At 54.5% G+C, this 26,035-nt stretch overlaps 11 protein-coding genes across 11 annotated transcripts; 6 read left to right on the plus strand and 5 right to left on the minus strand.

The window, feature by feature from the left end:
• Positions 1-575: 575 nt before the first annotated feature.
• BKA78DRAFT_79026 (uncharacterized protein) lies at positions 576-1,501 on the plus strand. The gene is made up of 3 exons (XM_066893754.1): positions 576-890; positions 945-981; positions 1,047-1,501. Exons 1-3 carry the CDS (start codon positions 693-695, stop codon positions 1,385-1,387), a joined length of 576 nt encoding a protein of 191 aa, XP_066747873.1. The 5' UTR covers positions 576-692; the 3' UTR covers positions 1,388-1,501.
• Positions 1,502-1,615: 114 nt separating this feature from the next.
• Positions 1,616-3,870, minus strand: BKA78DRAFT_329946 (uncharacterized protein; the record flags this gene model as incomplete). The annotated part of the gene is made up of 2 exons (XM_066889719.1): positions 1,616-3,626; positions 3,680-3,870. 2 exons carry the CDS (start codon positions 3,868-3,870, stop codon positions 1,616-1,618), a joined length of 2,202 nt encoding a protein of 733 aa, XP_066747874.1.
• Positions 3,871-4,322: 452 nt separating this feature from the next.
• BKA78DRAFT_306087 (deoxyuridine 5'-triphosphate nucleotidohydrolase) lies at positions 4,323-5,551 on the plus strand. The gene is made up of 2 exons (XM_066887743.1): positions 4,323-5,046; positions 5,095-5,551. Exons 1-2 carry the CDS (start codon positions 4,752-4,754, stop codon positions 5,400-5,402), a joined length of 603 nt encoding a protein of 200 aa, XP_066747875.1. The 5' UTR covers positions 4,323-4,751; the 3' UTR covers positions 5,403-5,551.
• Positions 5,552-6,895: 1,344 nt separating this feature from the next.
• Positions 6,896-8,792, minus strand: BKA78DRAFT_246606 (permease for cytosine/purines, uracil, thiamine, allantoin-domain-containing protein; the record flags this gene model as incomplete). The annotated part of the gene is made up of 5 exons (XM_066884228.1): positions 6,896-7,478; positions 7,532-8,050; positions 8,108-8,423; positions 8,478-8,543; positions 8,594-8,792. The coding sequence occupies 5 exons, from the start codon at positions 8,790-8,792 to the stop codon at positions 6,896-6,898; spliced, it is 1,683 nt and encodes a 560-aa protein (XP_066747876.1).
• A 367-nt stretch (positions 8,793-9,159) lies between these two features.
• On the plus strand, positions 9,160-10,733 carry BKA78DRAFT_377199 (Clavaminate synthase-like protein). Its single transcript, XM_066892863.1, has one exon. The coding sequence runs from the start codon at positions 9,446-9,448 to the stop codon at positions 10,619-10,621; it is 1,176 nt and encodes a 391-aa protein (XP_066747877.1). The 5' UTR covers positions 9,160-9,445; the 3' UTR covers positions 10,622-10,733.
• Positions 10,645-14,408, minus strand: BKA78DRAFT_349957 (uncharacterized protein; the record flags this gene model as incomplete). The annotated part of the gene is made up of 3 exons (XM_066890893.1): positions 10,645-10,710; positions 12,181-14,242; positions 14,404-14,408. 3 exons carry the CDS (start codon positions 14,406-14,408, stop codon positions 10,645-10,647), a joined length of 2,133 nt encoding a protein of 710 aa, XP_066747878.1.
• A 2,031-nt stretch (positions 14,409-16,439) lies between these two features.
• Positions 16,440-18,143, minus strand: BKA78DRAFT_349958 (P-loop containing nucleoside triphosphate hydrolase protein; the record flags this gene model as incomplete). The annotated part of the gene is made up of 8 exons (XM_066890894.1): positions 16,440-16,850; positions 16,896-16,985; positions 17,042-17,300; positions 17,348-17,447; positions 17,510-17,565; positions 17,616-17,871; positions 17,927-18,002; positions 18,048-18,143. The coding sequence occupies 8 exons, from the start codon at positions 18,141-18,143 to the stop codon at positions 16,440-16,442; spliced, it is 1,344 nt and encodes a 447-aa protein (XP_066747879.1).
• Positions 18,144-18,482: 339 nt separating this feature from the next.
• On the minus strand, positions 18,483-19,623 carry BKA78DRAFT_306104 (uncharacterized protein). The gene has a single exon (XM_066887744.1). The coding sequence runs from the start codon at positions 19,597-19,599 to the stop codon at positions 18,577-18,579; it is 1,023 nt and encodes a 340-aa protein (XP_066747880.1). The 5' UTR covers positions 19,600-19,623; the 3' UTR covers positions 18,483-18,576.
• A 1,595-nt stretch (positions 19,624-21,218) lies between these two features.
• BKA78DRAFT_349960 (UMP-CMP kinase-like protein) lies at positions 21,219-21,907 on the plus strand (the record flags this gene model as incomplete). Its single annotated transcript, XM_066890895.1, has 2 exons — positions 21,219-21,540; positions 21,591-21,907. The coding sequence occupies 2 exons, from the start codon at positions 21,219-21,221 to the stop codon at positions 21,905-21,907; spliced, it is 639 nt and encodes a 212-aa protein (XP_066747881.1).
• A 326-nt stretch (positions 21,908-22,233) lies between these two features.
• BKA78DRAFT_306111 (proteasome subunit alpha type 3) lies at positions 22,234-23,795 on the plus strand. Its single transcript, XM_066887745.1, has 5 exons — positions 22,234-22,354; positions 22,412-22,477; positions 22,531-22,689; positions 22,749-23,075; positions 23,126-23,795. The coding sequence occupies exons 1-5, from the start codon at positions 22,352-22,354 to the stop codon at positions 23,453-23,455; spliced, it is 885 nt and encodes a 294-aa protein (XP_066747882.1). The 5' UTR covers positions 22,234-22,351; the 3' UTR covers positions 23,456-23,795.
• Positions 23,796-23,932: 137 nt separating this feature from the next.
• On the plus strand, positions 23,933-25,991 carry BKA78DRAFT_306116 (phosphoglycerate mutase). Its single transcript, XM_066887746.1, has 3 exons — positions 23,933-24,213; positions 24,472-24,681; positions 25,073-25,991. Exons 1-3 carry the CDS (start codon positions 24,156-24,158, stop codon positions 25,552-25,554), a joined length of 750 nt encoding a protein of 249 aa, XP_066747883.1. The 5' UTR covers positions 23,933-24,155; the 3' UTR covers positions 25,555-25,991.
• The last annotated feature ends 44 nt before the right edge of the window (positions 25,992-26,035 follow it).

The following is a 26,035-nucleotide window of genomic DNA, read 5'->3' on the forward strand; positions in this document are numbered from 1 at the left end:
AGATAAATAGTGGAGATGCCGTCCGGTGCGAGCACCTGATAAGACGCCGTATTTTCCAGCTGTTCATCGTCATCCTCTGTGGGTTCGTCAATCTTTCAAATCACTCGGTTGATAAGCCCTAAGCGGAAGATTGTGTTCAGCACAGAATCAAGCACTTGATTGGTGACGCCAACTCGAACATCTGCTGGAAGACGGATTCGTGAGCGCGAGACTTTCGCCCGACTCGTAGCCGTTCATCCATGCTCTTTTCTTTGCAGTTACGATGCTGAGGTTCGCGGCTGACCAGTGCGGCTCAAAGGGCCGATTTGTGGTAGGGCTCGTGGGCGTTTTTCGAGCGACGTCTGCAGAGAAAAGTGGATGACGCAACGGCGCCTCATCCCTGCATTTATGGAATCACGTCGTTGGGAGCGCTGAATTACGCGTCTCCAACGCGTTGGTAGTTGAAAACACGCGATGGTGTCGACTTGCTGTCGCAGGTTGTTGAAATTTGCTTAGTTGCGGCTGTCTTGCCTTACCTTCTTTTTTGTCCGCGGTCAAGCAAAAGATGCTAAGTCGTCTGCGCGGTAGCCCGGAAGCTGAAGTATCCGTGGTGTGATATCAGGGGATGGCTACATGTTGCCTTTGCGAAACTTTCCCCCAAGTCATGCAACTTCGGCGTGTCGGGATTTGTTGCGCAGTGCGTGACGAAAGAGATGTTAACTCACAGGTCTGGCGCCAAAGTCGCGCGGCACACAGCGAGGCTGGCAATTCAAGACGTGCGTGCATGGAAAAGATGCAAGAAGCTCGAACGTTCTGTGTGCCACTTGATGGCTCCAAGCCCCTTCCCAAAAAGCATCACATTGGCTGCAACCAACTTCGCACGCGCAAAAGACAAGAATAAGTCAAAAAACGCATAACTTCCTACACCACTAATGCTCAAAGCCTACTCTAACACGTAAATCCAGAGCAGACACCTTGAAAATGTGGAACAGGTGCTAGCACGTAAGCTAGCAGTAGTGCCATCGACGAGAAGAAGGCAAGAAAGAAGCCAACAGCATCCATGGCAGTAGGAACGAAGAAGACATGCGCCTCCATATCAAAGCGCCTCTGTACCTTGGCGATTCCCATGTACAATGACCGTATTAAGAGGGCGCGAATTAATGGCGCGGCATGGCGCGAAGACGGACGGCAAGAACGCTCCAGTCCAAATGCCCCTTCCCAAGAAGGAAAATGGACCATCCCCATAGAAACAAAGCCCATGCTATACCTGCTTCACGAGACACAAATACACCTAGCCTGCGCAAATCAGTCGAACGATCTTCTAGCAATCAAATCAAGCAAGCAGAAAACAATCAACTCTTACCGCGACACGCAAACGAAGGGAGAAAGGATCAAAATCAGAGACTAGGAATACGGGTATAAGGTACGCGCGCAAACAAAAACTGACCGACGCCCATAACCCACGAGCAATACCATTGTTTGCTCGTTGTTGTAAAGATGCTGTGATTGCTCATCGCCCTCTTGCAAATCTTGCAAGTCTTTTCACTCGCCCGACTGTCCCCTTCTTGAGTGATGATTGGCGTGAGACAACATCGTTCGACGCCGCACTCTTCCCGTCGTTCGAGACGATGCCGTGCTAAAGCATGTCTTCAAACGGACAAGCGGTGGCGTCGTGCCCATCACGCTCGCACAATGCACACCACTTGCCTGGGTCTGGTGCCTTCTGGTCGCTGCCTGCAACCAGATCCGTTGAGTATGGATTAGGTAGTGAGGCCTCGGGAGCAGGTCCAGGAGAGGGTGCGTGGGCGGGACTGGCCGGCGGTTTGGGAGAGTTGGTCTTGGAGATGTTGAGGCCACGAATGGAGTTTGACATTTCCTCGCCAGATTCCCGTGACGCTGTCAGGTGCAGCTCATTGTGGTGCTGGTTGCTGCGCGGGCGGTTCTGATGGTTGGCCGAGGGAGAGGAATGCCCAAGATCACCTGCAGTCTCGTTGTGACAGCTGAGGATGTCATGGCCCGGAGTCTCGCAAATCTCGCAAAATAGTTCACTCGCGCCACCTTCGGAGGACTCGGGAAGGTCTTCGCCATCCATGGACTCAGCGTTGGTACGCTGCGAGCGCGGCGTGCTACTTTGGTTGTGGCTGCCGTGTGAGCCGGGCTGCAGATGCTGCTGCTGCGGTTTATTGCGTTGTTGGCTGCGCCAACTGACCACAGTGCTTTCGGAGCCCCTCGGTGTAGAATTCTCCTGGCTGATGAGGCTGACGCGAGGGGGCTCGCCTGTCAGGGCGCTCTGGGTACGCATACGTTCCAGCTCGCGCTCCAATTCCTCCTCGCGGAAAGATTTGCGCTCAATGAGGCCGCGAAGTTCCTCCTTCTCGCGTTCAGCACGCTCAAGCTGGCCACGAAGCTCTGTCATTCCGGCTTCGTTCTGGACAGATGAGCGCTTCTCAAGACCAGGGCTTGCGAGATCGCCACCCGAGCTCAGTGAGTGAATAATGGCCTTGAGACCTCGGATTTCGTCGTCACGTTGCTCGACTTCACGAGAGGAATCCATCGCTTGGGCACCCTTCAATGCCGCGGCCGCCTTTTCCCTTTCGCGCCGCAGTTCACTACGTCCCCGCTCAACCTCGCCTCGCAGGAATTCGACTTCGGCACGAGCCTCAGCTTCCCCTCGTCTTGCGTCCTCTAAACCTTCTTCCAGCTCTTGGACAAGCTCCTCCAGCTGCTTGAGTTGTTCTGCAACACTGTCCACATCCTCGCTGCGCTCATGGAGTTCGTTCAATTCTGCCATGAGTTCTTCAATTCGATGCTCGTAGACGCGGACCGTTTCGGATGAGGCCATTTCCAAAGTATCGATTGTGCTGCGGAAGTCGGCGCGATGCATGTCAAACTCTGCGGTAAGCACGCCAATCTTTTCGTTCTTCTCACGAAGCAACATTCGCAGGCGCTGGGCATCCGCGTCTTCGTACTCGGGAATCGGAGGTGGCATGTCTGCTGGAAGCATGCTCTGAATCTCCTGCAAAGCCGATTCCATTTCTGCGAGGCTGGATGCTTGCTCTTTGAGCTGTTTGTCCCTCTCCTCAAGAGACTTTTGGAGCCTGATGACTTCTTGCTCGGTCGGGTTGTTTGACGCGAATCTGCTGACTTCGCTCATAGACGTCACCACGGACTCGGTTTCGGCATCTTCATCGTGGCCATTCGTGGCCCTGGAGCCCGCCCGTGAGGGAGTTTTTCTAGCCGAATGCAGACCGCCCTTGGCCGTCCTCTGCGGACCCGGGCTGGGAGAGAACCGAGGTGGCGCGCCACCAACGCTCTGCGAGAATCCTCCAGGGCGAGGCATTGACGACTTCCTCCCTGCTGTTGGCGCCAGATTTGGCTTGTTCTTGTATGGAGACTCGGGACGTGGCAATGATGGCCTCTTCGTTTTGCCTGGAGAGCCGCGGCCAGGACCTACAGACTGGGAGAACTTCTTGCCAGGAGTCTTGGGCGAGCCATCTGGTCCGTCTCGCTCAGAGGCCCCAAAGCCAGGCGTCAAAGGTGTGGGAGGAAGATGATCATTGTTCAAGGTGCCCGAGGCGCGTTTCGACGCTCGATGGAGCGGCAAGAAGATGCCAGCGCCGGGAATTGATGTGTTGAAATAATAGGTGCTGATCATGTTAGCGAGCGCGCTGACAGCAGTTAGCTCTCAACTAGAACTTACCCATCAACGTTGCCGTCGTTCTTGCCGCGACTAGCGAATTCCTTGGAGAGCTCGACTCCCACAAAGGTTCCGTTCTTGGCTTTGACAGCGCCGATGAACTTGACGGTGCCGTGCATTTGGCCGGGCACGTCGACAATGTCACCGACGGTCAGGGGCTGGCCGTCCCCTCCGAGGTTGGCAGGGCCAGACATGTCTGGGGAGCGCAGAGGAGGGACGGCTAGCGCATTCAAGGAGGCTTTGCGATCGAAGGTGGTCTTGTTGGAGGGCCTGAGGACAGGAGTGGAAGCGGTGTTGATGCCCGGTCTTGCCAGCGAGGGCCTGGTGTTTGTACGGCGGGGCGTTTGTAGTATTGACATGGTGAGGTGCCTTTGTACGACGGGAGCCCTAAACCTTGGTGACGAGGCGGGCCTGGACAGCGCCCGAGGTGCAGTTTGGGATGACGCTGGATGCGGGACCTAGTGGTTGGCTGTGCGGGCGGCGTTCCCTGCTAGACCAGTGTCGCGGATGCCTCATTGAAAGGGCAGAACTGAGAGCGAAGCGGCGCGACGAGACTGTGTTTATGGGATAGCCTTGTCTTTGATATGTCGTAGCGAACAGGGGCCCGTGGGGTTGCAGCCGGTTGCCACTGCAGCGAAAGCAAAGACTCGGACTCGGACCACCTGCGCCTGCGACCCCCAGCCCGGCGAGTCGGCGCTGCTCTTCCGGCTCTGGCGCGTGGAGCGTCGACGCGAGACTGCTGCGACGCGTCTTCCTTCCCCCGCCTGTCACCCATCCTCTCTTACAACAATCGACCTAGGTGCGCATCCATCCTCAGCCTCTTCAATTCCCCTAGAAATGTCAGAATCTATTCCTACTGCGACCCCTTCCCACCACGACCCGCCCTCGCAGCCCTCGTCGCCGGTACGGCCGCCTCCATTCCATTGCGCCGCCGCCTGTGACGCCTGCTTGATCGCACAACGGGGTAGATGGCTTCTATTGACAGAGGTCAGATTGGCACTAGCCATGAAGCCCATCTCCTCGTTGCGACGAGAGCTCCACGTCCCTTTGCGTTCTGACTTGACCATTTCAAACCATGCTAACCTGGACGCAGCCCCCCAAGCGCACCAAGCACGTCGATCCTGAGCCCTCCTCTGCCCTCGCACAACCCTCAGGAAACGCCACGCCTACTCCCGCAAACATCACAATGGCCGCCGCCGCGATGGAGATGCTGCAGGTGCAGCTCGTTTCCAAGACTGCCCAGCTCCCCAAGAAGGGATCGGCCTTTGCTGCCGGTTACGACCTTTTCAGCTCAGAGGCTGTTACGCTTCCCAAGCGTGGCCGTGGCTTGGTCCCTACAGGCATTAGGATTGCTCTTCCTGCTGGCACCTGTGGGTACTCATAATGGTTGTTTCTGTCCGGCTGCTGACCCTCTTCAGACGGCCGCATTGCTCCTCGCTCTGGACTGGCAGCTAAGCACGGCATCGACACTCTCGCTGGTGTCATTGATGCCGACTACCGCGGCGACGTTGGTGTTCTCCTCGCCAATCTCTCGGACGAGGACTTTGAGGTCAAGCCTGGTGACCGCATCGCACAGCTCGTCGTGGAGAGAATCGCCCTCCCTGAAGTCGTGGCGGTAGAGCAGCTTGATGAGACTGTCCGTGGTGCTGGTGGCTTTGGCAGTACTGGTGGCTTCGGTGTCGCTGCCGCCGCGGTGGAGGCTGGTGCTGAGAAAGTTGCCGCTTGAGGTCTGTGACAGGGAGACCATTTTTCAAAATGAAGATTGATGTTTATGGCGTTTAAGAGGGCTCGAGAAAGGCAAAAGGACAGGCAAGGGTCAAAAGCGAAGCCAAATGGCTTTAGATATATCAAGACAATTCACAAATCAACCTGAGATACAAATGTATTGACGCTGGTCCGCAATGTGAAGGTGCTTCTCGTGTGGTTTATCAAAGCAGTCGCTCGAATGCTCCCACTGACCCCATAGAGGACTTAGCGCTTCCCTAGGTGAACGTTGTCTTAGCGGTAGCAAAGTAAGCAAAAGCGACGAAACAGCAAGTCGCCGGGGATCGCAACTACCAGCGGCAGCTCAGCATAATACACTAACGCGCATGGTCAGGAGTTGACGCAATATGGTTGAAGTGTTTTCAAAACGCAGCAGCGGCACAGAGGAGGCGGGCGGCAACACCAGATTGTGGACGACAAAACAATAGCATCGTGGACGATGTCAAATATCAAAGGGGCAGGTTTTGGGACTATCAGAGGTAGCAGGGTGCGACAAAGAGGTGACTGGGCGACGAAGTTGGCAAACAGCAGCAGCTGAGGCGTAGGTGACTGCAACACCAGAGGAGGTCACGAAGCGGCAGGGTCCAAACGACCACAACACCACGGGCAAGGTGAGTGGACGCAGCCAGGTGCAGTACTGAAAGAGCTCAGTGGGCAAGGAACGGACCGGACAGTGTGCTGATCATAGACCCTCTGCCCAAACCTGCGCCGAACCACTTTTACTTTATCAATTGTTCGAGCGGCAGTCCTTCCAATCCTCCTCGTGCCTTTGGCCGGGGGGGAGGAGTCGAAGGGGACAATATGGCGGCGCAGTAGTGCGAGAGTGCCGCCGGTTCGAGTCTGGTCTGCGCCGCCATATATTCCCTTCGATGGAAAACCAGGTCATGCTGGTTTGATAGCCTGTCTCTTCGGGGGCAGGTGAAGTTTTGCTCTTTTGCTCTTCCTTCCTCGGTCCTCTCGCTCCCTTCTTGCTCTCTTCTCTCTGTGTTGGCTTTCTTTTTGCTCTTGTGCTGCGGCTTGATGGAATTTCTTTTCCTTTGTGTGTTCGCTTCTGGAGAGTCAAAGCGAGGATCCAAAGCTTGGTTCGTTGCCACGGCGCCGACACTGAACCACAACTTCCGCACCTTGAAGCTTGGATCCTCTCTGAGTCATACGGTATGCCTTTAGGACCATGAAGACTCCAAAACTGCGTTCAATTGAATGAGCAATACTTCTCTGGCCCTCATACCCGTCATAGAAGGTTGCGAAGAAAATGGCAACTTGGGGGTGGGGTGCTCGAATGCTCCTTGTAGTTATGTTTTTGGACTTCGTCATTTGGCGAGTTGAAAATGGATAGACATATATATAAGGAGTGATCAAGTACCTCGCTCCCGGAAGACTTCGACGTTTGAGCTTGTGAAAAGGGTAGCTTAGGGAGCATTCAAGCACACCCCGCCTTGCGGCCATGTCTCCTCCTCAAACTTTTGTCACACCACTAACTTGAATGCCGACAATGTCCTGGACATACGGGCCCTCGATCGCTTCCAACTGCTCACCCGCAAGAGCTTCAAAGCCCAACCGCCTCTCGTCCAACGCAAAAGCGCCACAAAACCGGCACAAAGCCCAGTAGACCACACTACTGACGACGCACGTCAGCAGCCAACCTATCTCATACAGATGCACAGCACCCGCGCTGACGCTGCATCCGAAGCTCGCACTGAAGCCGGGAATGGGCAGCACGACGGCGACGAGGTATGCGACGACGGCACGCCAGCTCACGCCCGCGCGATACCAGTACACGCCGGCGGGATCGTACAGGTCGGGGACGCGCACGTTGCCGTTGCGGACGACCAGGTAGTCGGTCAGGAAGATGCCGACGAAGGGCCCGAGGAAGATGGAGTAGCCGCCTAGGAAGCGCAGGAAGGAGGTTGCGCTGTTGAGGATGTTCCAGGGGCAGATGACGAGGCCGAGGATGTAGGAGATGTACATGCCGCGGCGGATGTTGATGAAGCGCGGGAGGAGGATGGTCGTGTCGGCGCCCCAGGGGATGACGTTTGCGCTGTTGTGAGGTTTGTCAGTGTTGGTTTCCAAAGGAAGGTGGCACGGACTCACCCCAGGTTGCTGCCGAAGATGGAAAACATGAAGCCTAGCGAAACAACAGCGACCCCAGCTCTGGCGCCAGCCGTCCAGTAACGGTCGAGAATAGCATCGGAAAGATCCCACGGATTCCAAATCTCCTCTCCCCAGGCAGCGTTGATGGCACTGGTGCCAAAGATTCCCAGGGTCGCGCAAAGTGTGTTGCCGATTGGCAGCGCGAGCAGCTGCGACCACATGGGCGCCGTCTTGGTGCGCGCGTAGCGAGCCAGGTCGGGCTGGTTGACGACGCAGGTGCTCGTCTTGCCCATGACACTATTGATGCCGCCCAGCATGGCCCAGGCGAGCGTTGCGCCGTGCATGGGGCCGCTGCTGGATGCGGACGAGAAGTTGCCGGGGCTGTAGTTGTGCGCGCGACCCTGCAGAATGCAGAAGACGAAGAGCCCAATTACGACGGGCGGGAGAACGACTGACTTGATGGTGTAGATGATCCGGACGCGTGGGATTGGGACGCTCAGAATTGGTAAAGTGACGACCCTTGAATTGTTGGTTAGTCACATGGTCAAAGTCCAAAGCTGATTCAACAAAGCATACCAAAAGACAAGCATTCCAATCAACTGCTGGACGGTGATTTCAGAACTTGCTGGAATCGTATTCTTCAGGTTGTGGAAGGTCTTTCCAAACACGGCGCGGAAAAGCACCGCAGTAAAATAGCCCCCCTGGACAAGCTGGATTCCGATCCAAATGGTTCCAACGAGGACTCTCACAAAGACGGGGAAGAAGGCGCCGCGCAATCCCCAGACTATTCTACTAGCGACTGGGAAGCCGAAGTGATATGTTGCTGCTGAGCGCGAATGCATGGCCATTCCAATTGCACCGAGCAAGTGGGATATGAAGATGCAAATGATAGCTATGGAGACTCCTTGTCAGCTTCATCACTTGTTTCTCTACATTATCCACTGACCTTGCCACCAAGTCAGCCCGATCGAAACGAGCGAAGAGCCGGCAGCCCAAACACCGGTTGAAAATCCTGCGCATAGTAAGAGTCTGATCATTCGTTGCGTGGAAAAGGCAGTATACCATAAGACCACCAGAAAGCCGCATAGTCCCACCAAGCCCACGTCCAGTCTTTCTTGGGACTAATGTCGAGATCCTCGTTGCTCCATGGGTTGCGGCACTCGAGCCTTCCTCGTGCAGACTCTTTCGTCTCCACTGCAGCAACGAAGTTGGATGGGCTCGAGAAGACCGCTCTGACCTTGTTGAGTCTGGAGACTAGCATGCTGAAACACCTTGCTCTTCGCAAAATCTTCTGGTCCGAAGTGGAATCTCATTTTGCGGCACTCTTTTCCTTTTGTTCGCATGGCTCAGTATGGATTTTTCGAGGCGATAAGCCCCGCTGATTGCCACGATAAAGACATTCAAGACCGGGGAATTTGGAAGCTGGTGGTTGGCTTTCGGTCACTCCACATGTTGGATTCGTTGAGCATCTCTTCCGTTTTTGACCCGAGCGTGGTACACAAGTCCATCCTGTTCCGACGTCAGCATATTGAATCATTCGAGAATGGCAATGTTCTACCCAAACCAGAAATGAGAGGCACTAGGTAGCCAATCGACACCAAATAATCATAGCTGACAGAACGTTGGTTGTCGCTTTCTTTACAGGAAGTTGTTCGGCAAATGGCAGAAGTGCCGGGATATCGGAGAGTGGGGTGGGGTGGTCTTTACCCCCTGCAACACCAACAGTTGACGGTTGATAAGGGCACCACAACTCCATCTCGATGTTCTTATTCCCGAATCCTACCTTTAAGAGCTCAGGAACCGCTCGGGTCTCCATCAGTCTTTCAAGACTAGTCTTCCGGTTCCCAGTCGCTGCGATCACCGTCAGCTCGAATATCCAAAGCAGCCAGAGCCTACCCAGATAGATCTCCCAGAATGGCACCAGGCGTCCTCGCAACAGATGTCTCACCGGCACCCGAACCGATTGGAGAGACAGTAACCTTCCACGCTGGCAAGGGAAAAGGAGTGCGGCATTTCATACCAGGCTCGAAACCCACGTTCACGAGCATCCCAACCGTCGACTTCAGCCTGGCCACCTCGTCCAACCTCACAGACCGACAATCCGTCGCCAACGCTGTTGGCCGCGCCTTCACGGAGACTGGCTTCATGTACGCAGTAAACCACGGCATCCCGCCCGAGCTACTCAGCGAGGCGCCAGCACGCGTGGTACGCGACTTCTTCGCACTGCCGTCGGAGAAAAAGATGGACATCCACATCAACAAGAGCCCCGCGATCCGCGGGTACGAAGCCCTGTACGAGACGCGGCTCAACCAGAAGACCATGGGCGACATGAAGGAAGCCTTCAACTGCGCCGACGACCCGTGGGAGCCCGAGCAGCACGCGCCTGCAGACCTCGACACCACTTACTCGCACTACCCGCCGAACCCAGAGGGCAAGATTCTCAACCAGTGGCCGGACGACGTGCTGCCGGCTTTCCGTCAGACGCTGACCACGTACCGCGACGCCGTGTCTGCGTTTGCGAAGACGATCCTGCGGATGGTTGCGTTGTCACTAGGGGAAGAGGAGACGTACTTTGAGTCCATGTGCAAGTTTCCCATGGCCGGCTTGCGTGCTCTGCGGTATCCGCCTGCTGCCCCGATTCCAGAGGGATCAGAGGCGACGGAGACGATTGGCATTGGAGCGCATGCTGATTACAGCTTCATCACGCTCGTCAACCAGCTCTCAGGAGATGCCAACGCCCAAGGAGGCCTCGAAGTGCTGACACCTTCGGGGCACTGGATTGCTGCGCCGCCCGTCCCAGGCAGTCTGGTCGTGAATGTCGGAGATTTCTTGGAGAGGGCGACCAATGACCGCTTCACTAGCACTGTTCACAGGGTGCGGAACTGCGTAGGATCTGAGAGGCATAGCTTGGCGTATTTCTTTAGCCCAAGCAGCGATTCCATCATCAAGACTGTGCCGAGCTGTGTGGTTGAAGGCGAAGAGGACAAGTACGAGGAGATCAGGGCCGGAGACTGGCAACTGCAGAGGTTGCTGCGCGCGAGGTATAAGCACCCGGCGAGCGTGAAGGCGAGGGAGAATGGCGAAATCTAGATGAAGCCGCATCTTTCTTTCACTCAGCGAGAGACGAAGCATTCGTTGACAACGTCCATTGGTTCACGCTCTCCATTCTCGAAACGAATCTAGCCAGTATTAGTTCTTTCAGGGTCGACTCGACTCCATTGTGAACGTGACTTGCCTTGTTTGTAGCGCCTCTTTATGAAGAGGTCCTCATCGACTCTCATGTTGCGATAGGGCAAGACTACAGATTCAGTGATCTCTGGATTGAAGAGTTGAGACAAGAAATAGGCATTATCCTGTACCACTACTAAGCTCAAAGCCGAACACATACATGACGACTACCACACACAAAACAAGATTTTTTTCGATTTTTTGTCGCTGGAGCTTCAAAGCCTTCAGCTTTCATCAAGCGGCGAGTCTCCAGAAGCTACCCAGGCCTCGTATCCTTCTGGAATAACCAAACATGTCTATCATCAATCTGTCAACGGCCGTCATATCCGTCTCATAAAGTTCTCCACCGCACTGGGCCAGCGAAGTGACCTGGCACCAATCCAGGAAGACACCATCACCAGACTCAGATTTTCATCAGTGCCGAGATCTCAACAAAGGAGAGAAGAAGAAACCAAACAACCGAACGCGGGCCTGTCCCTGCCTGTCTCATCCTCTGACTCCGTCGCTTGAAACCAAACAATCAACAATCTGAGGACAAACCAAAGGAAAAAGAAGGTAGGAAAAAGGAGTAGGGTATCAGAGTCGTCATGGGCTAAGTATGCTGCAGTTGATGCTTTTGTCGTCATACATAAGATGTGAATGCGGACAGGAGTGTCGTGGAGTAGTGAATAGAGATGACGGATGAAGAGAAACGGGCAATGACAATGTGGAAGCGGTATCAAGCGAGAGGGCGACAGACAACACTAAACAAGCAGAATCAGGCTCTCTCCAAGAAAAGCAAACAACGCTTGAACGATGCAAAAGACAAGTCGAACAGGTGGTCGCGTGTCAACCGCCAGCGCAAAGGATGACGGATGACAAAACAACGAGAGAGTCGAAATTGTCGCTGATGAAACAATGGTCGACATCTCTCAGAAAGATCAGTCTTTCGATCTGCCAGAGTAAGGAGAAGGCAGAAAGACGAAGCAAAGAGAAAAGTTCCCCCTCTCAAATAACCCCCGAGACAGCAAAAACTCCCGCCAAATGCAGGAGAGAAAACGCATGCCTCCAGAAAGACCCTTTCCAAGGAAAGTGTGGTGATCTACGGCAATCACGGCACACAGCGCGCAACTGGCTCGCCCAATCTCCGCCAAAGCTCGTTACATTACAGCGCATCCGTCATTCGGACTGCCTTGGGCATGCGAATGACCACCACTGCCATGTGGAGTTGACGAAGAAGGAGCACCAGGTGCGACTGGAACGACTGCCGCAGGTGAACCACCGGTAGGGCTTTCAGGTTTTTTTGCCCCTTTTCCCGACTGCCCAGGCCTACCCTGGGATCCCGCCATCCAACGCAAAAGACCAAAGTTGGGCGCCGGCGCGGGTTTTTTGGGTGGTTTTGGAGCTGCTGGACCCGAAGGTCCTATTCCAGGGTCCAGTACCTCGACGATAGGTGAAGGAACAGGCGCCTTGGGTGACTTTTTGGTGCTCTTTTCCCGGCCGAGGAATTTGTCAGTCTTGCTAGGACCATTAGGGCGCCCTCCACCTTTCTTTGGACCTGCCCCTGGTGGCGGACCCAATTGAATCCAATCGTGTTCCATAGGAAAGTGGTTTGGTGGTGGTGGTGGCATTGGTCCTCCAGGAAAGGGCGACATGGGCTTGGGCAGAGGTTCGGGTTCCTCCATTGGCCACATGTGCATCGTAACGGTCCAGTCGGGTTGAACAACAGTCTCCCAGACCTGTGGGAGGATAATCTCACCATCCGGCCCCACCAAGTCGTAATGACCGTCGTGGACATGCTGTCCTATGACGTCCACATGTAGAAAAGCCTGCTTAATGAGCTCTGACATGCCCTTCCACGTGTTGCACAGATGCCATGGGAAGCTGAACTTCCGACCGACAGCGTCTTTGAACTTGATGGGCGGCTTTTTCTCTTCGGGCTTGGGAGCAGCGGCCTCCGCTGCTTTCTTTTCAGCCTCCTCCTTTGCCTTTGCTTCCTCTTCGGCCTTTTTCTCTGCCTCCTCTTTGGCCTTTTGCAGCGCATCGGCCGCAGTCTTTGCCTCAGCCATGGCCTTCTCGTTGGCGGCCTTCTCTTCGGCCAAGGCCTTTTCATGGGCTTCCTTGGCTGCTTGCGCATCAGCTGCCGCTTTAGCCTCGGCCTCTTCACGAGCTTTCTTCGCAGCTTCAAGCAACTTCTTGGCCTCTTCAGCTGCCTTTTGTTTCTCAGCAGCAGCCTTGGCAGCATTGGCGTCGGCTTCTGCTTTTTCCGCGGCGCGCTGAGCTTCCAAAGCCTTCTCGCGGGCAATCTGTTCATCGCGCGATGCAATGATGAGCTCATGGATCTTGAGAAGCCGATCTTCTTCGCTCCGTCTCTTCTCCTCTTCAGCCGCTTTCTTTGCTTCTTCAGCCTCTTTCTGTCGTTTGGCCTCCTTGTCGATCTTGGCCTGCATCTGCGCTTGGAGAAGATCCTCGAGTTTCCTCAACCTCTCAGCAGCTTCCTTTTCCGCAGGCGTCGGTTCCGGAGGCGCTGGGGGCGGGACTGGCACCAAGGCGGCGGAAGGGGCTGGCACAGGAGCCGGAGGCGCAGGAGCCGGTGGGGGATCCTCCGCGGGTGGAGTTGGAGACTTCGGTGGGCGTCTCCTCGATGGAGGAGGAGAGGGCTCCGGATGGTAATGCGGTGGATAGCGATAAGGCATCATGGGTGGGTACGCTTCGTAGCCTTGGTAGTAAGGCATCATGGCTCCAGCAGGCGCAACCCCTGGTTGGCCAGGTAGTCCACCGCCATGCATGGAGTGCCTTTGACGCGGCGCCAAACCAGGTCGCGGCTGCATGGCACCGGGATCATAGTAAGGGCCCACCATGCTCTGAGGCGGAGGTGTCGCAAACGGATTGCCTGGATTCGGCGCAAAAGGGTTTTGGTGGTAACCACCATAAGGATCGTGCGCAGACATTTGAACCAGCGCTCCAGGGTCGTAGTGATTAGGTGGGTAGCCCGAGAGCATAGTACTTGTAGCAAAACCTGGTGGAACTGGTTGCTGGGGGACGTGAGCCCATGAGCTATGCGGGTGGTGAAGCGGTGGGCCACGCGGTTGGTGATCAAAGCCCGGGTAATCTTCTTCCTGGAAATCCACGCTGTCTAGGTCGTCGACGGAAGTTGGCCGTCGACGGGGGGCGCTGTGCTCGCTGCGGTCTCTGTGGTAGCGCCGCTCAGTCCTCCGACGGCGCACAGGCTCTTCGACGTGGACTGTTTGACGACGGACGTTGGGCGGACGAGACTGTGGCGGGGCCCGACGTCTGTCCGGTGCTGGTTGACGAGACGCTGATTCAGACGGATCGATATCGTCGTCGTCGATGTCGTCGACGAAGTCGATATCGTCGTCCTCAAACGAGTCGTCCGAGTAGTCTTGTTGACTGCGCCGAGCAGAGGGTATTTGCACACCAGAAGATTCCTCGTCCGACGTCGACGGTTGCTCCGAGCCGGAAGACTGGACGATGATTGTCCTGCTGGGTGGAGCGAGCGTTAGTAAGTCGCGGCGGATAAGAAAACCAGAGGCATGTGAGCCAGCCCGTCACTCAGTACCGCTGCCCCCAACAGAGAGATTCGATGCGCCAGGAATGGATGCGGGCGAAGGAGTCGCGATGCGGGAAGGACACGGAGGGCTTACCGCATAGGGAAGAGAGTAGGGAAGGGAAGTAATCGCACGATGCCTTTCTTCTAGAGATAGGCTGAGTTTGAGTAGCCCTGGCACTTGGTTTGGATTGCGATGGGTGGCGGACACCAGAATTCTAGTCTCGACTTGGATTGGACGGCGGCCGCTGTCGGTGCTCAGCTGACGCGGGGTCGTTGTAATGTTGGTAAACAACGATCAAGTACAGACGAGGAATGACGGCGATGCGAGCGCAAGCGAAGACGATGCAGGGAGGGTGTAAGGGATGGCTCAGCAATGCGGGCGTGCTGCAAGAGAAGTCCGACGAGATAGGCAAAAGGGACTGTCGATGGAGCGGCGCGGTAAGGCTGGTGGACGCTGAAGCAAGCCGAAGCAGGATGCGGCGGTGGTGTGCAACGCAAGTGTCGCAGCAGAGAGGGTTGGCACGCTCGCCGATTCTAGGAGTGGAATGACGGGGCGCGCCTGGGACCACGAACGCCGACGGTTTGCGGGAGCGGGATGGCGGTGATAAAGTAAGCAGGCGTGTAACCGGGTTGGTGCTGGGAGAAAGGCTGTCAGAGCCGCGCTACTGCAGTCTGCTTGTCAGCGCAAAGAGTTCATGACCGGTCAAATGCGCCGCTATTGGACGACGCAATCGGTCCTCGGGCAGCATTGTGCGGTGCGGGTGACGATGGCGGGAGAGGCCTGAAGAAGGAGAATCAAAAGGAAAAACGTACCTGGTGATAAGGAAGATGGAAGCTCGGTGGCTCTGTTGTCGGGGCAGGATGAAGAACGTGCGGGCGTTGCTGGAGGAGAGAAGTCTGGGGAACGCTGATCCCGAGTTATGGGCCGAGCAGTTGGAGGTTTAGACGTCGTCTTGGTCTGCGCAAGAATATGTAGCTTCGGTTGAGGGCGGAGTGCAACATTGAGAGAAGTGCGCCTGTCTCGGAAGTGGGGACGACGTTTGCTGTCTGACTGACGATGATTTGAATCGAATTGAGTCTGTGTGCGCGCGCGGAAGCTGTGTGACGGCGGGCTGCCGAGACGAGAAGCAAGCACTTCAACAACACCTTGCACCGTCGTCGTCCAGCTGAAGTTGATAGGACTTGGGCAGGAATGGCTCCTCCCGCTCAAATATACTCGCGCCTGGCCCCTTTGCCGCGAGGAGTCATGGCAAGAAAACCTTGCATTTCCGCCGACATGTCTCGACACAATGTCCATTAGCGCTGTTGGACGTTGGTCTGACACGTATTCGCCTGCGAGAGGACCGCCATGACGCCAGGGGCCACGCGCTGTCTGCCCCAATCTTCTCTCTCACTGCCTCCATCTCCAACCACAATCTCCACAGGGGAGACGCTGTTGGGCCCCGCGAGCCCGCCCGTCGCTACGGCACGCCGCTCGAGCTCGGCTCGGCCCATAACGAGCCTCCTATCAAGCCATCGCACGCCTCTTCTGCTCATGTATGCTTTGCTCATCGACGCAGCCCAAGACGTCTCGGGCACCACTCTGCATCCAGGCCACTCTGTACGCAAGCCTTCAATGCCCAACTGTCGATGCAGCTTGCCACGCTACATGTCCACTCCGTCCACACGTACGGGAACGTGCCTCTCCTTGACCAATCTTGCCCACTGCTTTGCCGGGAGAAATCGGCCGTTCCATCCAAACAGCACTGCTGTTTGTGCCATGCTCCAAGGCAACCGTTGTTGCTGACCGGTGTCGAAGAAAACGTCTTGTCCTTGGCCAGGATCCGGACGTGGGCACATTCGGCGTTGCTGCAAGTAGAACTGACTGTATGACATGATGCAGTGCATATTTCTGGCTGCATCAACTCAGCGGCCGCCCAAGCTGATCCGGTCTCCGCACTTCTGCCTACTGATGCAAGAGTATGTGCCGGGAGATCATCCGGCATCCGGGAGAGTATACTGCAAATAACTAGAGCCTTGTTCATAGTCTATACTTGCTGTCAGTGACCTGTCACACCTGTTTCCATTTTTGAGTCCGTTTCAGCAGCCCCTTTTTCAGTTCTTGCCATCGTCTTCTTCCTCGCTTGCTGATTAAGAGTCCTCCGTCAACAATTTTTCAAGAGCATCCAGAAGTGTCTCCAACGCAACTGGGTTAGAGTAAGTGTGTCTCGCAAGCGCCTTAAGAGGTAATCGTCGTAGAGCCCGACCGCTCATGCCTTCGCATTTCTCCGAGAACCTCCACAGTCTGATTGCCGGGCTTCGGGTGGTTCCATCATTCTCCTCATCCTCCCATCCAGAGCAGAGGAGCAGCTGTGCTGCCGAAGGAAAGGAGAGCTCCCCATCTCCGAAAAACTCCTCGTCTTGACCCTGGACTACGAGCGGCTCGAGGATTTCTTTTTGGATCAGCTTGTTGATGCAGGACCGAAGAATTTCATAGATTGCCCTCGGCTCTGGATTAGGTACCAACTGTTTGATGTCGACGCGATCAAGGAAAGCCGAGTCCTGTATTTATGAGCGAGGATCAAATCTGGTTTCTGGAATACGTACTAGTGCGTCTATCAGATTGCTTGTGCAGAGGACAACAATGTTCGAGCGGTGCCTCAGACGGTCGAGAGCCGTGAGGAGCTGGTTCGTCGCCTGAATTACACCTTGGTCAGTCTTTGAGTCTCCATACTAGGGTGCGTGTCCCTGACCCTCATAGCGTCCCCACACTCTGACCCACTCATGGATCTCTCTCGGGATCCAGTCAATGTCTCCACCTCGTCGATCATGACGCATATGAACGACATTTCGTCGAGAGCCATTGCCTCTAGCTTTTCGAATATTTTGCTCACCAGCTTTCCACTCTCGCCGAACCATTTGCTAAGAAGCGATTGTGCGCAAATCTCAACAAGCTTGCCGCGAGCGAAGTAGCTTCCCAAGCGGATGGTCAGCTTCTGGGCCAATCCGCGGCTTTTACCACATCAGTATATCGTACGCTTTGGGGATGCAGAATTTACCAAAGTGTTGTTTTTCCAGAGCCTGGCGGTCCGTACAGAAGCATAAGCCCATTCCAATTCATGTCAGTGGTGGTATCGAGCCCCATTTGCATTATCGAGACTGCACAGATTGTGGTAAGTACGAGAAAATGAGACCGTGACTGTACTTTCTGCGAGACTCACGCATTCGAGTAATGCTATGTAGTAGTTGAGTGTGCAGAGGCTTTGTAAAAACTAACCTAGGAGAAGTTAGTACCTTTCGTGTCTTGGTACGAGCAGAGATCCATACGATTCCCAGTGTCTCTCAAGTGAAATGTTTGGAAGGTCGGTGACGTGCAGCTGTAGATCTTCAGGCTTTTCTTCGTCGTCTTCGAGCCCAAGATCTGCCATTGAAATGTCGCCCCGTCCATGAAGTTCGTAGGCTTGGACATCGAGTTGAACGTCTTCCAAATCGCAAACCTTTTGCGTATCGTTTTCCTCGGCATCTGTGCGTGTGTACTCGACGGCGTTCACTGACTCAATGTTTTCCGCGTGCATCAATCCCTCTGTCAGACAAAGCCTCAGTCAGCAGAGTTCCCGGGAGCTCGATGTGATTCTTACCATAGCCTGTAATCTCTTGGCCGATGACGATTGCGCTGTACTTTTGACGGAGCCAGATGGACACCTCATCTCGAATCTGCACTCATAAGCAAACTGTCGCTCGTCAGAGGTGTTGGCGTACCAAGTCGGTGCGGAGGAAGCCTTGTTCGGTATTTTTTAGGCGCACTTCGACATGGAGCAATGGCTTTTGCGCGGCCGATGATCGAATTCTCGTCATTGCATCAAGAGGATTCCGGGCCAGTGATGGTGAAGGCTGTGGTGAAGAGCGTAATGTTGTCGAATCGAGGTTGTTGGTTGCTGAGGTCGTGAGATTGTGAGGAAACGCGACTGGCAGGTGGCAGACCGCGCCTGCCTCCCAAGTTGAGAACCGAATGAGCAGCCAACAACCAAGGCACCCAAGAGACGTTGAGACCCCATGCTAGGCGCTACTTCAACTTGACGACCCTTGAGTGCCACGAACTCGGAAGCGCCTCACGCACCTGACGATGGAATTCACCAAGTCCTTTGCGTCGAGTTACAAGGAGCAGTCGTAAAGTCAACCATGAAATTCTATTAAGGTTTCTTGTGGCTCAAACCGCCATCTTTCGTGTTTACCTAGCATGTGACCAGTCTTTGTTTGCTCATGAAAAGTGAAATTTGAGCTCTTCGCCTCAATGCTCCAAAAAGTCATATACCGGCAAATACTCAAGTCCTCTATCAGTCCAAATCTCCCAGTGCGTGTAGCTTCGATCAAGCAACGCCCACTTTTGCGAATTCATTTCGTTGAAATCTGCGAGGGCGTCTGCTTCGCTCCAACCAATCATCCGCCTGCGCAAAGCCTCTGCGAAGAGGATATGCAGTTGAGTGACGATCAAAGTGTTCCGATCGGAATAGTATAGGTAATTTTCGAGATACCATAACCTCAATTCGATAGAGATTTCAGGCAGGCGGGCTTTTCGATGCGCAGCTGTAGTTTCGGCATCGTTGGTTGCTTGTTGAGTAGTGGCAAAGGCCAGGATGGCTTGAGCCCAATGTTGAGAAAGGTCGATACGGACGGGCAGTTCTCGGATGAAGAGCCTGATTCTTAGATCATACAGGTTCGTGAGTTTCTCTGCAGCCTTCTGCATTACATCGATCCACTTCTGGTCGTGACGGTCTTTGGAAAACTCGCTCACTTCACTGCATGCCTCACGACGTGTGCAGTGGGCAATGAACACATGCTTGATGTGCTCGAGATTCTCGGGGCGAACAGTTTTGAGAAAGTGGTCGAGCGCGTTTGGCGAAGAGAACTTGAAAACAGGCCTTGAGTAGAGGAAAGATGCTGCCTCCTGGTGGACTTGGTGACAAGTTTCGAGTAGACCACCGCACAAAACTCTTGTCCAGTCCGGTTCCCTGGGGCGTCGTTTACCAGACGCCTTGGTTCTAGGAGTGGGAGTAGCTCGCCGGACATTGATCTTGAGCATGGATCCAGCCTCGCACTTAGGTGGTGGCCGAACTTTCGAGTCTTGATAGATACCCATGAGCACATCACTCGCTTCCGGAGACAGCGTTTCGTCTGGAATGTGACTGGCGTCAGGATTAAAGTCGATCTCGACAGCCTTGTCGGAAGGGAATATTTCTTCGTAAATGGCGTTTCGAATCTCGCCGGGGAGATCAAGAAATCCCAGTCTCTTTTTCTCTGATTGGTTGTCCATGGCGGTGATGATGGCGGGATTGCGTTTGACTCTTGTTTTGAATGATCGACGTAACAGCAGCTTTTGTAGGAGCCAAGATTGAGTTGTGCTGTCGGTGGACGAGGAGGTTCGGACAATTCAAGATACGGCTGAATGCTGTAGTGCTTTGTGTGCGGATGAGGTGTTGTTGTGTGGTGCAATGTAGAAGTGCAGTGCTCTTGATTGCTCCTCAAGTCGCAGGTGGGCGTCTTTTATACCATATCATCCGTTTATTTGGGGGGCCGGAACAGCCAGCACCGTTCCTGTCTACCACGGGTCGCCAGTTCAAACTGCAATACCATGAATCTCAAGAAGTCAACAGAGTCACCACGGAGACGCCCAACCAATTCAATCCAGTCAAAAATAAAAGGCTTAGTGATGGAAATTTTCTTGGCTGTTGCTACAAGGGTCGTCAAGTGGAAAGAGTCTGATCTTCTCCTTTCGTTCACAGTGAGAGACGAAAGAAATTGCGAATCTGAGAATTTCTGCCGCCAAGTTAAAACACGTGGAGACGTGGAGATCTCAAGCGCTTCGTACTTTCGACATACAGAGATATTTTCTCTTGGTGGGCAGTCACAGGGAGCATTCAAGCGCTTGCGTCAGAATGTGCGACGATGTGAAGCTGAGCCTAGGTTGAATTTCTTTCCTCGCCTCCTGTGGTTGGCTTTCGTCTTTGAGTCATCTGCCCACATTACCATTCATTTTTGTCAACCCTGAATAAGACCCTTGTAGGCCCATAGCCGCACCAACATTGTGGCAACTCTCGTTCAACATAACAGATAAGCCAGGCAATTGATTGAGCATTTCTGCTTGTATGCAGACTTGATGCAGCCGAATCACAGTCAAAAGAACGTTGGGCCTGAAATGCTTGGAAGAAGAGACACCATAGTTTCTGAAACTCACAAATCCATATTTTCCCACATCTTTTCGAATGATTGGTTCTTCCAACGAAACACATTATTCCTCGATCAGATGGCTTCTACGAGCGAAAAGCTTCGGACGCGACCGAGGCATGATGGAAATGACGATGAGACCAAACGGATGTTATGGGAGAACCCGAGAGAGAGTGCAAATTCTCCATACTGCAAAAGAAGTCGAACAGAGAGCACATTTTCTCGATAGATGCACAGTGAGCATTCGGGCTTCATGAAGTGAGGTGTTGAAGACTGGACGGGAGAGTCCGGGGCGGACAAGCCACCGTGGCGGTTATTTCACGGCCCGACCCACCACGTTTCAGTGGTCGGACTGCTGATGGCTGCCAATCTCGAACGCCCTGGGCAGAGGCGCCCTATTCTGAACCCCTCGCCCCTCAATCATGATCACCTCCAAACCCTCTCGTCTCCTTGCAGGAAGCCCCTCAGCCCTTACTACTCCTCCCGCAGTCCGTCAATTCTCCCACAGCTCTTCACTCGCTCGCCAAGTCCCTGGTCGTCCACGCAACTCGCAGTACAGCCCTATTCGCATTCTGCCATTCGTCGCCATCCTCCTCGGCGGCACCTTTTTGTTCACCAGGATCGTAAATCAAAGACGAGGAACAGCTCCTCCATCAAACAGCACCAGTCGACCTCTATCTTAAAGTCGGAAGACGTTGCCACCTTACCATGTCGGCCCAAGAACTCCTCAGCCGCACCCAACCGATCTTCGACCCGGCCAACATCACCGTCATCTTTGTCCTGGGTGGTCCTGGTGCTGGAAAGGGAACACAATGCGCCAACCTGGTGCGCGACTATGGCTTCAAGCACCTCTCCGCGGGTGACTTGCTGCGTGAGGAGCAAGACCGGCCGGGAAGCGAGTTTGGCGAAATGATCAAGACCTACATTCGCGAGGGCAAGATCGTACCCATGGAGGTCACCATCAAGCTGCTTGAAAATGCTATGCTGGCGGCCATGGACAAGGAGGACAAGAAGAAGTTCTTGATCGATGGTAAGCTATATGTTGGGTCATTGCAAGGCTGTCGCTAAAGTGTTCCGTAGGATTCCCCCGCAAGCTGGACCAAGCACATGCCTTCGAACGCGCTGTATGCCCTTCCAAATTCACGCTTTTCTTCGACTGTCCCGAGAGCGTCATGGAAGAGCGTCTGCTCAACCGCGGCAAGACATCTGGACGTGCCGACGACAACGAGGAAAGCATCCGCAAGCGCTTCAAGACTTTCGTCGAGACTTCTATGCCCGTTGTGGATGAGTTCGCGTCCCAGGGCCGTGTTGTCAAGGTCGAGGCTATCAAGACACCCGAGGGAGTGTATGAGGAGGTCAAGGTCAAGCTCGCTGAGAGGGGCATCCAGTTCGCATAAGGAGCATTGAAGCACTGTTCGACACGATGATCAACGATAAATGGGCATTATCCGAAGGGGGGTAGACTGCAGTAGAGGCTAGAGGGCAGACGCACCAAAGCATGTTATTTTTCTACCATCACTTGTGACTGTGGACTATGATGTGTCGCTGTGCTTTGCGTGTCTATGAAGCCAGCCTATTCTCATAGGAATTAGACCTCCCGTTCTTCGTCGCATGAATTACTTCGTAGGGTGCACCAGCGATGCCAAGAGCGAGATAAGATTAGATTTGAAGCTCGGGCCTCACACCAGCTACGCGCAGCTCGGAGGAAGCCTTGGAGCTCCGTTGACAACCACATCCGCATCATCGTCCACGCCTTCCAACCTTCTCATCCTCTACCAACACCTTCGCCAGCCCGTCAAGAGGCAAATTTCCCAGCAACTTCGCAAAGCCGCTCTGCAGACATGGTACTCCTCCGTGAATGCTCAATTTGAGGTTTACGCTAACGTGTCGCGGCGCGACAGACGTCGATAGGTACCGGCTACGATCTCTCCAACTCCGTCTTCTCGCCCGACGGCCGCAATTTCCAGGTACAGCGACCATCGATCTCGATCTTCTCTCCCATCTACTCACTGTCGTTCAGGTGGAATATGCGACCAAGGCCGTGGAGAACGGAGGCACTGCCGTCGGCTTAAGATGCAAGGACGGAGTTGTGCTGGCTCTTGAGAAGATTGTCACCAGCAAGCTGCTGAAGAAGGGTGCCAACAAGCGCATAGCAACGGTGGACCGTAATGTCGGCATTGTGAGGCTCCTCAACACCAATCACTCCCCAGAGGACGCGGGCTGACAGCTGTTGTTCAGGTTTCCTCCGGTCTCGTTCCTGACGGACGTCATTTCGTATCACGGGCTCGCGACGAGGCGGCGGAATGGAGAAGGATGTACAAGGCCCCCATCAAGACGGCAGCGCTTGCTGGCCGCATGGGCAGCTTCGTCCAGGCCTACACGCTCGTCTCCTCCGCACGGCCCTTCGGTGTCACATCTATCATCGGTGGCTGGGATAGCGAGGCGGAGGTCCCAGTCGACGGTCAGGTCGGCTCTGGCCCAACAATCGGATCTGGTGGCAAGAAGGAGGGCGTGACGCACGGCGGACCGTACCTCTACATGGTCGAGCCAAGCGGCCTGTACTGGGTGAGTGCCTCGCTGGCGAGTCTGTCAAATGTAGTAGCTGATGTTTGCAGGGATACTACGGTGCTGCCACTGGCAAGGGCAGACAAGCTGCCAAGGCTGAGTTGGAGAAGCTCAACCTCCACGAGAGCAACCTTTCACTTGAGCAGGGTGTCAAGGAGGCTGCGCGCATCATCTACTTTGCCCACGAAGACAGCAAGGACAAGGAATTCGAGTTGGAGATGACCTGGATCAGCTCGCTGGACGGTCCGACCAAGGGACGTCACGAGGAGGTGCCCAAGGCTTTGAGGGAGGAAGCTGAGAGGTTGGCGAAGAAGGCTCTTGAGGGTGACGACGACGAGGAAGAGGAGACCAGGGCCGAGGGTGACAGGATGGAGGAGTAAGACTCGAGCAGCGATAAGTTAAAGAAAGACGGGGGCAGCAGCGACCTGCCCAGATCGAATTATGAATGAATGCATAATAGATGGTTCAGTACAGCTCGGACGGCCCTCCCAGAATCATTCATCATGATGACCTGCTTTCAACTGTCAAAAACAACTGAAGTAATAGATGCCGCAAGATACAAAACTCCGATGCAGAGCACGCATGCCTGAATGTTCCCTGTAAATATCCTTCTACAAGCTCAAACGTCTAAGTCTTTGGGCGTTGAGGCATTTGAGTGCTCCTTGTACATGCTGTTTTCAACTTAGTGAATTGAATACTCGTTTCTTTCGTCGCCCACTGCGGTGCTGAAAAGGGCAACATTACGGACGATGGGGAAATCGAAGGTAAGCGCCCCTAGTCAGTGGGCATGAAGTATGACTCAGCGCGTTGCATTGCACCTGAAGGAGAGGAAGCTTTTTCGGAACCCTTCAACAGCGCCTTTTTAAATTTTTCTGGATGAGCACCGTTTGATTGTTTCTTGTCGAAACTCTTATTTGGAACAGCAGCAGCAGCTCAAGCCACGAGGTCCGCCTGCCAGTCTGGGTCGCTCTTTCCACCCCACCATCTCAGCCTTACAACACGGTTTTGCATCTAGTCTTCCAACCACATTTTGGATCACATCTCCAGCTCCTAGAAGCTCCACAAGAACGAAACAACGCCATGCCGCCGGTCATCGTACTTTGCAGACATAGCGAAGCAGAGCATAATGCTAGCCAGAGTGAGTTCTCATGATCAACCTCCATCAACATGTCATCGGGCTTCGTGCGTCCAAACATACAATCTCAGACTTCAATCCGATGCATCTGCAGAGGCTTCTTGAGTGCCCCGAGTCGAACTTGCCCTTCCCTGTCTCTAGATGTTTCAAAGCCAGCCGCCTTCCCAGCCGCAACCCCTAATCCAACCCCCTTCCTGGCCTTACCCCTACCTTTCACCCTACACTGCGAAAACCAACCAGCTAATTTGTGAAATATCGCAGACTATTCGTTGCCTGACCCGCCACTGACGGCGCTCGGAGAACAGCAATCCGTACAGCTGGGCGAGCATCTGCGTGCCAATCTGCCGCTGGCTGAACAGGCCGAGCTCATTGTCGTTAGCCCGATGGTGCGCACCTTGCAGACGGCGACTTTGGCCCTGGACTGGCTGATCAAGAGGGGTACGCCAGTACGGTTGGATGCGGGATGGCAAGGTAGGTTTCAAGTTTCTTTTATTCCTCGATTTTACATGGTCTTGTCCTGCGGGAGTTCTTTTTGTGCTTTTTGCCCGCTCATCGTCTTTCTCTTCCATCATTCTCCATTCTTGCCTATCATTAATAGAAGGCGCTTGCAAAATGTCGTCAAGTGTGCAGGCTTGTAAAACAACCATCTAAGAGCAGGCACCACGGGCTGTCCCTTCGAGCTTTACGACATTGGACTTACTCAGGGGAGATCAAAGATGCGGGTTCTGTTCGGCTTCCTGTTTTGACCCTGCCCTTCATGCGCATGACGTTGCGCTTCCCAGTCAGATTCGGAGACGACTCCCCGCCACACAACATCAAGATCAACACAGCACGACCATTCAGCTAACCATTGCGGCACCAGAGAATAGTGACAAGCCCTGCGATACTGGCTCACCCCTGCCGACCGTGAAGGCGCTTTTCCCGTCGCTCGACTTCTCCGCTGTCGACCCATCCTACCCTGACAAGACGTCACCAAACAATCCTTACGCCTTCACTCGCCGCGCCGTGCTAGCCCGTGGTCAAGCTTGTCTGCGCTGGCTGCACGCCCGGCCCGAGAAGGTCATCATCGTCGTCAGCCACTCGGGTTTCCTGCGCACCGCCGTTAGCCAACGTCGCTACGCCAACGCCGACTACCGCGTCTTTGAGTTCGACGACGACGTGATTGACGGCAAGGGCGAGAAGCTGTTGCGGTTGCGTGAGTGGGAGCAAACCGAATCGCTTGGCGGCGGCATGGGCCGGAGCGAGAAAGGGGTTGCAACCGTTCTGCCAAGAGATTTCCCCAGGGATGCTGCCGAGGACGAGAAGGTTGTCGAGAATGAGGCGACGAGTGAGGTGCCGAACTAGCACAGGCGGCTACCGTGGACCATGTCGGACTTGGTTGGTTCATCCGAGATTCTGATGTTGAGATGAGCGATTGGAGTTTGTTGCATGGGCACATTGGGTGAATTGGTCGAGACTAGCACTTGGCGCAAATCTTAGTAGAACGACGAGTTGGTGATTCCAGAGACGGCTTCGTAGAAATAGAGTAGAGTACCGGCACACGTGTTGATGCACGTGGTGGCCGATTAGAAAGACGACGAGTAGCGGCCAGTCCAAAATTCCAACCACACGAACCAACATCCCAGCCTCCTGCGGACAAGCTCCGCGATCTGCCCACACGGGGTCGCAAAAGAAATGGCGACTCCACGGCGGTGCGGGGTGCTTGAATGCTCCCTGTAGCTGTCCTTTCATGAGCTCAAATATCCAAGCCTTTAGGGAGCAAGGCATTCGACCACTCCCTATACACACACATCTTGACTTCAAAATTTGGGCACACAAGACGAGG

This window comes from Phyllosticta capitalensis (assembly GCF_038381095.1).
Source record: "Phyllosticta capitalensis strain CBS 128856 chromosome Unknown BKA78scaffold_2, whole genome shotgun sequence".
NCBI classification, from domain to species: Eukaryota; Fungi; Ascomycota; class Dothideomycetes; order Botryosphaeriales; family Phyllostictaceae; genus Phyllosticta; species Phyllosticta capitalensis.